General features: G+C 35.9%; 2 protein-coding genes across 2 annotated transcripts; both read left to right on the forward strand.

Moving 5' to 3' along the window:
- Positions 1-1,376: 1,376 nt before the first annotated feature.
- Positions 1,377-2,423, forward strand: LOC311171267 (olfactory receptor 5W2-like; the record flags this gene model as incomplete). Its single annotated transcript, XM_084233972.1, has 1 exon — positions 1,377-2,423. The coding sequence occupies exon 1, from the start codon at positions 1,491-1,493 to the stop codon at positions 2,421-2,423; it is 933 nt and encodes a 310-aa protein (XP_084090098.1). The 5' UTR covers positions 1,377-1,490.
- Positions 2,424-8,085: 5,662 nt separating this feature from the next.
- Positions 8,086-9,192, forward strand: LOC311171332 (olfactory receptor 5W2-like; the record flags this gene model as incomplete). Its single annotated transcript, XM_084234072.1, has 1 exon — positions 8,086-9,192. Exon 1 carries the CDS (start codon positions 8,263-8,265, stop codon positions 9,190-9,192), a length of 930 nt encoding a protein of 309 aa, XP_084090198.1. The 5' UTR covers positions 8,086-8,262.
- Between the last annotated feature and the right edge of the window lie 1,659 nt (positions 9,193-10,851).

Here is a 10,851-nt window from a genome sequence, read left to right on the forward strand (position 1 = left end):
CTTGCAACAAATGGATGAGACTTGAAAATGTTATGCTGAGCAAAGGAAGCTTGATCAAAATAAAAACAGATACAAGAGGATTCTGTTCATATGAGAAGCCTAGAATAGGCCAACACATAATATCATACATGTATATGAATTATATTACAAAAAGTGATAATATACTATAGAAAATTAGTTAGCAATATTCATAAATATGGCCATGAAGGAGAATATTTTACATTGGGAGAAACAAAATGAACAATAGAAAGGATCTGGAAAGGATTAAGTGGGGTTCTGTTTGAATTTCACCATCTAATTAGCAGTTTTCTTCATAACATATAAGAGTTAGCTGGTATATTGAAGCATTAAAACTCAGTCCTTTCTAAAATTGCTGCAGTATTCACTGGGGAATACCTGAACCAGAAATGTAATTAATGCATGTTTGTATAACACCAAAGCCCAAGGCCAGTGGCTTCAGAGATTTAAGTCCCAAATGCCACCTGATAAGATAAAATGCTACCTGCCTGTTGTGCATCTACTCAGGACCTGCTCATCTCAAGTAAGTTCTGATATTTCCAAATTTAAAAAATAAATGGGGAAGGGGAACTTACCTTTTTGAACAAAATGATATATTAGTAAATGAATAATTTTGTGCATGCTTACGCAATTGAATGCATCCTGAAATTTGACGGTCACGTTATTTTTTTCTTAGTACTAAAAGAATGTAACTGAAATGATTAGTATCCACAAAATAACATTTTAATTATCTGATATTAATATTTATTTACTGAAAGGGCTTTATTTCTTCTATCAGGAGGCACTATATGCATGAATGTAAGATATTGCTTGCTTTGTTTAATTTCAAGAGTAACTGAGGCATCACATGTCAAGTAACAACATGTGGATGTAATCTCATCTGAACCATATGCCATGCAACTTGTAGAAGCGAATAGATCATCCACATTCCAACTAGAATATGTCATCTACACACACATGCCTACAAAATAGTGACACACACGTACCTACACAGAAAGAGAAGCCTATATACTCAGAAACATTTATTGTCCCAAATACTATTTCCATTTTTAAGAAAAAAGTCTATTCAAAATCCAAAAGTGATGCAAATGTATATATGTTGTCTACTATTTCCACTTATTTTTGCATTTTTCTTGAGTCAAGAGACCCCCCCTTTTATATAGGTATACACTTGCAATAGATAATAGGAAAAAACTGGAGAACACAGTTTTTAATGAATGACTTCTAGATTTAAAAGAAAGTTCCTCAACTTAATTCACCCTGTCCCAGATATATATTATTGTAATATAGTTTGCATGGACTCTTTAAAAAAGGTATGACTGGGTTATTTTCTGAGTACAAAAAGGGCATCTGAAAAAGAAAATAGCGTTCATCTTAAAGCTTTTTTCTGGTGAATGTCCACAAAAGTTAAACATGTATTTATTATCTTTTCTTGATCACTTTCTCAAAAATTTAGACAAGAACAAAGAAGAATGGAGAAAGAAAATTGCTCTACCAACATGGAATTCATTTTCTTGGGAATTACTAATAATCCTGAAAAAAAAGTGACCCTTTTCACCATATTTCTAGTCATTTATCTCATTACTCTTGTGGCAAATCTTGGAATGATCTTTCTAATTAGAATGGATTCCCAACTGCACACACCAATGTACTTTTTCCTCAGCCACCTTGCTTTCTGTGACCTCTGCTATTCCACAGCTGTTGGACCCAAGATGCTGGTGGACATCTTTGCCAAGAACAAGTCAATCCCGTTTTTTGGCTGTGCTTTGCAATTCTTTGTTTTCTGTATCTTTGCAGATGCTGAGTGTCTACTGCTGGCAGTGATGGCCTTTGATCGGTACCAGGCCATCAGCAACCCCTTGCTCTACACAGTCAACATGTCCAGCAGGGTGTGTTACCTGCTGGTTGCTGGGGTATACACTGTGGGAGTGGCAGACGCTCTGACACACACGACCTTAACCTTCCGCTTATGTTTCTGTGGGTCAAATGAGGTTAACCACTTCTTCTGTGATTTACCCCCGCTTTACGTCATCTCCTGCTCTAGTATAGAGGTCAATGAGTTAGCGTTATTCACCGTTTTTGGCTTCATTGAACTGAGTACGATTTCAGGAGTTCTTGTCTCTTACTGTTATATTTTCCTATCGGTCTTGAAAATCCGCTCTGCTGAGGGCAGGTTCAAAGCTTTCTCCACCTGCACCTCCCACCTGACGGCCGTGGCCATCTTCCAGGGCACCATGCTCTTCATGTACTTCCGGCCGAGTTCTGCCTACTCCCTGGACCAGGACAAAATGGCCTCTTTGTTTTACACCCTTGTGATCCCCATGCTGAACCCCCTGATTTACAGTCTACGGAACAAGGACGTGAAAGATGCTCTGGTAAAACTGAAAACTAAAACATGTTTGTAAAAATTTAATTATCCACACATAAACGCATATTGCGGGTATGATTTTAAAGTTACATCTCACAATGTAAGGGAAACAAAGTTGTCTGAAATGTTATAATTTTGACAAATGAGTGTTTTAAAGTCCAATGCAATCATTTTGCAGTATCCAAAGATCTGATAACATTAAGTGTTTATAAATTGTGTCACTCTGAGCTAACCTTTTTTAAATTAGATAAACGGTTATTGTCCATTTTCTCCATTCAAACATTAGCTTATCACACAAAATTTATTGTGCTTTTACTGGGTGAACAGTGTGCTTTTAAGTTCTTTTCATTCAATAGCATATCTAGTTTTTGTTATTGATTTTATAATCTAATGGAAGTAGCCAGCATTAATTTGTAAGCAACTCATTCATGTAAAGCCTCAAAATCACCAAGAAGTATATATCCAAATACTTTATCCAAAGAAAAATCTTAAGTCTAGTATAAAAGAGAGATTTTGTTGGATGGAGATATTGATTTTCAGATCTAAAAAGGATGAAAGTTGGAAGACAAAAAGATGGAAGGTAGACAATGATACAGTTAGAGAGGCTTGAAGTAAATGAGAAATCCACACCCTTTACAAGAAAAGAGAAATGATTGTCAGCGTGGACCTTGAGGTCATTATACTAAAAGAAATAAGACAAAGAGTTAAAGACAGATACTTTGGATCTTATTTACATGTGGAAACTAAAAAAGTTGAACTCATGGAAGCAGAAAGTAGAGTGGTCTTACCAGAGGATGCAATGGCAGAAGTGGGGTGATGTTTGTCAAAGCTTACAAACATCCTGCCATGAGATGACCATGGGATCAAACATATTCATGGAGACTACAATTAGCAATAATGTACTGTACACTTCCAATTGGCTGACAGTAGATCTTCAGAGTTCTCAACATAACAAATAGTAACTGTGTGAAATGATTTTTATTATTAACTTTACGGTGGTCATTAATTTATAAATTATACATTTATCAAAGCATGCATTACATACCATAAGCATACCCAATGCTATTTACATTTTGAATCTCAATACCTACAAAGAATAAAATTTTAAAAATTAATAAGGATAAAAACTAAGCTCCTACTCCTTGCCCAGAAGGCAAAATTGGGAGGCTTGGACAGATAAGGGGAACCTATAAGGTTGCCACGGGAACGAGATCATAAAACTGGCCACCTTGACCAAAAAAAACCAGCCCAGCCCAAGGAATGCAGATATACTACTGCCAGGAAATATTCTATGTCAAAGTCAACACTCAAGACCAGATAGCACAGCACTAACTGATGAAAACTGGTGTCCCCCATAAGAAAGTCCACAAAAAAAGTGAAGAGAACCTCAAAATCTTTTTTGCTCTGAAGATATCACCTGTCTTAGCCCTAATGGCTTTGCAAGGTCTTTAAATAAATCCACCTTTACTTTTCTCCATTCTGTCTCTACTGGATTCTTTTACCCCTTGGCCACTGGCCAGTGTCCCAATTTTCACCACAACAATAACTCATTTGATTGTGCTCTAAAGCGCAATGGTAAGAACCTTGGCAAAGTACATCATTTTGCTGTAATTACTGATGATCAGCTACTCAATCAACTTTCCAAGGATATTTCCTAAATTCTTTTCCCTTCTCAGCTCTGCTTAAAAGTCCCTTTTAATAGTTCACCATCATTTCAGCATTATTTTGTAAGTTACTTTGTCCAGTAGGAATTTGTGAGCATTCTTAGCTCAGGAATGCTCACAATCCTATTGTGTGGGCTTCAGCCCACGTGTCTGTTATCTCAGCACTGAATGGTGTCAGGGACACTAAATGTGAAACAGTCATGTGCATAATAAAATAAAAATGCTAGTTAATATTCTTGTATGTCTACTGGCCTTCTTCCATGGAAGCTCATGATTTTCAGATTGTCTTTAAAAGGCAAAGAAGTGACACGCAGAATTTCTTCTAATTTGTATTGGTTAAATCAGTTAAAAGAAAACAATAGTCAAAGGGAAGGAATATAGACATTATGTCTTTAAGGAAAATGTTACAACTGGGCCTCCATGGTGGTGTAAGTTGGTTGAGCACAGCATTGTGAAACTGTCCGCAGCCTCTGCAGAGCGGGTTCTATCCCAGCCAGCAGGGAAGATACCCAAATGGCATGGCAGACGCTTCTGTCTCGCCCACTGCTCCCCTCAGCAGTGTATTTCTGTCAGTCTGCTGTTCTGCCCCTCATTCTGTCTGTAGTGAATCCTCTCACCCTCCCCCACATCTGGCCTGTCCCCTGGTTCTTGTATGCATGAATAAATACATCTTTAAAAAAAAAAAAGAAAAAAAGAAAGTAAAGAACGTATACAATCAATACATGGTGGGGGAGAGCCTATATTTCAAAAAAACACAAACAACAATGTAAAGTCAAGTCACCACAAAAAAATAAAAAAATCTGTCCAAGGCATCATCAATCAACATAGGTCAAACTAGATCTCTGAAATTACTCAATCATTACAAAATTTTAAACACAGTTAAGCAGATTCATGAGGCTGTGTGTAATCTATTTTTTTTTGTATGCATATAGTTAGAAAGCCACTGAGAAAGTAGAATACTTAAGCAATACACATATAGAAAAGAAAGTGAGAGCATTTCAATTGTGATGAGATGAAAGAGACTATCAATGGAAGCTTGATAGTGTCCCAGTCACACCAGAGTTCAGGGTGGAAGCTCAAGGCTCAAGTTGTATGGAAAACTCCATTGTTCTCTGTTGTGGAGTGTTGCATAGGATATGAAATTCAAACTTCCAACAATTCTCAAAATATTAAACAACTAATGATAGTATCACACTATATTTATTCTTAGAAAAATAGTAGAATTGTTTTCATACACTTAAAAGATTATATTCAAACTCCTCATGATAATTATTAGCATTTTGTAGTTCAGTAGGTCTTTGTGTATGTAAAATTGTATAAACTTACCTCTTACAACACACTTGCTTAATTGGACATAATGTTATTTCTTGCTTGAACATAATCATAAATCACATCTATGTTAGAAAGAGTTAGGAACATATATATTGTGCAGGATTATTATTTTACTAAAAACATTGACTTTACCTTGATAGTTCATTTTATTTATATTTTATTATAATCTTTAAAATCTGTTTTACTGTTTATCCTTAAAAAATCCTTTTGCAGGGCCTCTCCTGGTGGTGCAGCTGTTGAGCGCTGGGCTGCGAGGCTGCCGCAGCCTCTGCAGCACCGGTTCAATCCCCGACCACCGGGCGAGGGTCCCACAAGGAGCACAGACCACTTCTGCTGTGCCTGCTGCTCCCCTCAGCAGTGTACTTCGGTCCTTCTGCCTGTTCTGCTCCCCGCTCTGGCTCTGGTGAATTCTCTCTCCCTCCCGCGCTTCTGACTGTACCCAGTGCTTGTATAATTAAATAAAATAAATCTTTAAAAAAAAAAAAAGAAAATCCTTGTGCAAAATTTCAAGAAATGTAAGACAAACGATTTATTTCTAAGTTAAAATGTAATAGAGAGATTTCATTACGAATAAAATAATCATAATTCATGAAAGGTTACATTTGTATAAATAATGTTAGAGAAAGATAAAATCAATGGACAGTGAATGATGTTGGGCAAAGGAATAAAACAATGGTTGTTAAATAAAATTACCTTTGTGGTTTCCATTGACATGAATGCTTGATCATCATTACTCATAATAACCAAATGTGGAAAAAATCCAAATATTGGTTAACTGCTGAATGGATAATAAAATGTGTTAATTCAAAATATGGAAAATTATTCCAGCATAAAAAAGGGAAATTCTGCGAATACTAAAAGGTAGATGAACTTTGAAAACCTTGTGTCAAATGAAATAGCCAGCAAAATTCCCTATCATATATTTAATGCCATTTAGGTGAATTCTACTAGGGGCAATAAAGTATAATCCCAATGTGGACCACTGGCTGCCAAGGAAAGGAAAGGAATGGCTAACACATATGAGTTATTTATTAGGGCAATGAAAAGTTTTGTGGATTGGAATAGTGGTGTTTGCACAATCTTGTAAACATAAAAAAATGCAAAAAGTACACATTTTGAAAGGATCAGTTTTATAGTTTACGAAAATCATAGTTCAATGAAAAAGGTACCAATGAAGAACAGTGATATTCGTAATTAAGCTGGGAAAGGAAATGTTTTAAAAGATAGAAACATAATGAAATTAAAGAGAAGATTGGATGACTAAGTGCAGAGTATTTTTTTGGCTTTTATGGGATTTCAGTTTGGACATTGAGCATGTCCATTTATTGTAAATGTGAAGTCTAGCATAAAAAAAAAAAAAATTCCAGTTTTCTTCCTGTCAGGTCAATGTGCTGCCAATAGTGAAGACATAAAGCTCGGTTTTGCTAAGATGTTACTTTATTCACTGGGGAGAATATAGAACGGGAAATATAATTAATACATGTTGACATACCCTGAAGCCTGAGGGTAGAAGCATCAGAGATTTAAGTCCCAGATGCTGCCTGGTAAAATAAAATGCCTCCCACTTATTTTCAGCTACCACAACAGAACAGAAAGTCCTGCTTGCTTCAGGTAGGTCTATGAGTCTCTAAACTTAAGGAATATTGGGGAAAATTTTTACATTTCAGAAAAAAAAAATTAAGGAATTATTCAATGAATGAGTGTATGTTTTCATGCTCAGTTTAATATCTTCAGCAACCCGATAATCAAAAATTTATACTTTTTATCAGAATTGAGAGAGTCTAAAATTATTAGTATCCATAAAATGACAGTTTAAATTAGTTTAAACCAGTTTTATAGGGTAACTTTAACTGTCTTTATCAGTGAGGCATTACACACACACAGACACACACACACAATATCAAGTTTATCTTAAATTTCAAAAATGATTTAGGTTACTACAGTATGAAGAGCACCATGGAAAAGTCAAATCTAAATGATCACATGTCATTTTGTATTAATAAAAGAAAGCCCATCACTGATATTCTCATATTTCTGCAGAGACACAGACACTGACAAGCATGTGCATGCACTCATACATAGGATGGTTTTCTTGACCCTAATCCAATTTTGATTTTTTAATGTGAAAGCTCATTTGCATTCTAAAAAGATAGAAAGGGTTATGTTAAATTCTTTTTTCTATGTATCATTTTACCACTTTTCTTTGAGTTGTCAAGACATCACCCATTGGCCTCAGACTGTTCCGGTCTGATTAAAACAATAATGTATTTGTAGAAAAATCATCAATAAAATTTACTTTTTGTCTAAACAAATAATAAAGATATATTAGGAAAAAATCAATAATGTAAAATTTTTCATTATTAATAGACAATGGTATGCTTCTTGTCTTTATAACTAATTCATAGCTTTTAATTCAAGCAGTTTTTGATGAATATAGCAATTAACATTTTTGGTCCGGGTGAATATTTCCAAGCATAGAAATGTTTTGTCCTATTCCTTAAACCTGGTCTTTCTATCATGAGTGTTTCTTTTATGTTATTTAAAGCATAGAATGAAATCAATTCTTTATGAACACATCCATAGATAAAGAAGTTAAAGAGAAAATTATTTTAAACCATATGTACAAAGGCATATATCATCAATTACATGTACATAGAGAGAGAAGTTTCAACTGCCTGCCCCAGGTTCGCACACTGCTATCAGGTTGATAACAACGCTTCTTTCCAGAATGACTACATGACTGGTAAATATTCACATTATGGAAAGACAATTACAAGAAATCTCATCTTGCCTTACAGATATCTGTGGATGTCAAGAAGAGTTAAGCATGTACCTATTGTTTTCTTGACTATTATTTCAAAGATTTAGAGAGTAAGAAGAATGGAGAGAGAAAACTGCTCCTTGAATGGATTTGTTCTCTTGGGATTCACTAACAATCCTGAGAAAAACATGACCCTATTCATCACCTTGCTAGTCATTTATCTCATTAATGTTCTGGCAAATCTTGGCTTGATCTTTCTAATTAAAATGGATTCACAGCTGCACACGCCCATGTACTTTTTCCTTAGCCAACTCTCTTTCTACGACCTCTGCTATTCCACAGCTGTTGCACCAAAGACACTTGTGAACCTTATTTCCACGAACAAGTCAATTCCATTCTTCGGTTGTGCTCTGCAATTCTTTGTTTCCTGTTTCTTTATAGATTCAGAGTGTGTTCTGCTGGCAGTCATGGCCTTTGATCGGTACCAGGCCATCAGCAACCCCTTGCTCTACACAGTCAACATGTCCAGCAAAGTGTGCTCCCTGCTCCTGGCTGTGGTTTATACAGTGGCCTTGGGAGACTCTCTGACACATACCATCTTAACTTTCCGCTTATGTTTCTGTGGGTCAAATGAGGTTAACCACTTCTTCTGTGATGTCCCTCCTCTCCTATTGCTATCTTGTTCAGATACACAGGTCAATGAGTTAGCAATATTCACCGTTTTTGGCGTCATTGAACTGAGTACAATTTCAGGAGTTCTTGTCTCTTACTGTTATATATTCCTATCGGTCTTGAAAATCCGCTCTGCTGAGGGCAGGTTCAAAGCTTTCTCCACCTGCACCTCCCACCTGACGGCCGTGGCCATCTTTCAGGGCACCATGCTCTTCATGTACTTCAGGCCGAGTTCTGCCTACTCCCTGGACCAGGACAAAATGGCCTCGTTGTTTTATACCCTTGTGATCCCCATGCTGAACCCCCTGATTTACAGTCTACGAAACAAGGACGTGAAAGATGCCCTGGTAAAACTGAAGACTAAAACATGTTTGTAAAAATTTAATTATCCACACATAAACGCATATTGCGGCTATGATTTTAAAGTTACATCGCACGATGTAAGGGAAACAAAGTTGTCTGAAATGTTGTCATTTTGACGAATGAGTGCTTGTTTTAAAGTCCAATGCAATCATTTTGCAGTATCCAAAGATCTGATAACATTACGTGTTTATAAATTGTGCCATTCTGAGCTAACCTTTCTGAATTAGATAAATGGTTATTGTTCATTTTCTCCATTCAAACATTAACTTATCATACAAAATTTATTGTGCTTTTACTGGGTGAACTGTGTGCTTTTCAGTTCTTTTCATTCAAGAGCATCCCTAGTTTTTGTTATTAATTGATTTTATAATCTAATGGAAGTAGCCAGCATTAATTGTGTAAGCACTCATTCATGTAAAGCCTCAAAATCACCAAGAAGTATATATCCAAATATTTTATCCAAAAAAAAAAGTTAAGTCTAGTATAAAGAGATATTGTTGGATGGAGATATTGATTTTCAGATCTAAAAAGGATGCAAGTTGGAAGACAAAAAGATGGAAGGTAGACAATGGTACAGTTAGAGAGTTAGAGAGGCTTGAGGCAAATGAGAAATCCACACCCTTTACAAGAAAAGAGTAAAGATTGTCAGCATGGACTTAGAGGTCATTATACTAAAAGAAAAAATACAAACAGTTAAAGACAGATACTTTGGATCTTATTTACATGTGGAAACTAAAAAATTTGAACTCATGGAAGCAGAAAGTAAAGTGGTCTTATCAGAGGATGCAATGGCAGAAGTGGGGTGATGTTTGTCAAAGCTTACAAACATTCTGCCATGAGATGACCATGGGATCAAACGTATACATGGAGACTACAATTAGCAATAATGTACTGTACACTTCAAATTAGCTGACAGTAGATCTTCAGAGTTCTCAACATAACAAATAGTAACTGTGTGAAATGATTTTTATTATTAACTTTACGGTGATCATTATTTTATAAATTATACATTTATCAAAGCATGCATTACATACCATCAGCATACCCAATGCTATTTACATTTTGAATCTCAATACCTACAAAGAATAAAATTTTAAAAATTAATAAGGATAAAAACTAAGCTCCTACTCCTTGCCCAGAAGGAAATTTGGGAGGCTTGGACAGATAAGGGGAACCCATAAGGTTGCCATGGGAACCAGACCATAAGACTGGCCACCTTGACCAGAAAAAACCAGCAGAGCCAAAGGAATGCAGATATACTGCCAGGACACATTCTATGTCAAAGTCAACACCCAAGACCAGAGATCCCAGCATTAACTGATGAAAACCTCCCCCATAAGAAAGCCCACAAAAAAGAGAAGAGAACCTCAAAAATCTTCTTTTTTGCTCTGAGGATATTGCCTGTCTTAGCCCTAATGGCTTTGCAAGGTATTTAAATAAAACGCCTTTACTTATCTCCATTCTGTCTCTACTGAATTTTTTTACCCCTTTGCCACTGGCCAGTTTCCCAATTTTCCCCACAACAATAATTCATTTGATTGTGCTCTAAAGGGCAATGGTAAGAACCTTGGCAAAGTACAACATTTTGCTGTAATTAGTGATGATCAGCTACTCAATCAACTTTCCAAGGACATTTCCTAAATCCTTTTCCCTTCTCAGCTCTGCTTAAAAGT

This window comes from Talpa europaea (assembly GCF_964194135.1).
Source record: "Talpa europaea genome assembly, chromosome: 1".
NCBI classification, from domain to species: Eukaryota; Metazoa; Chordata; class Mammalia; order Eulipotyphla; family Talpidae; genus Talpa; species Talpa europaea.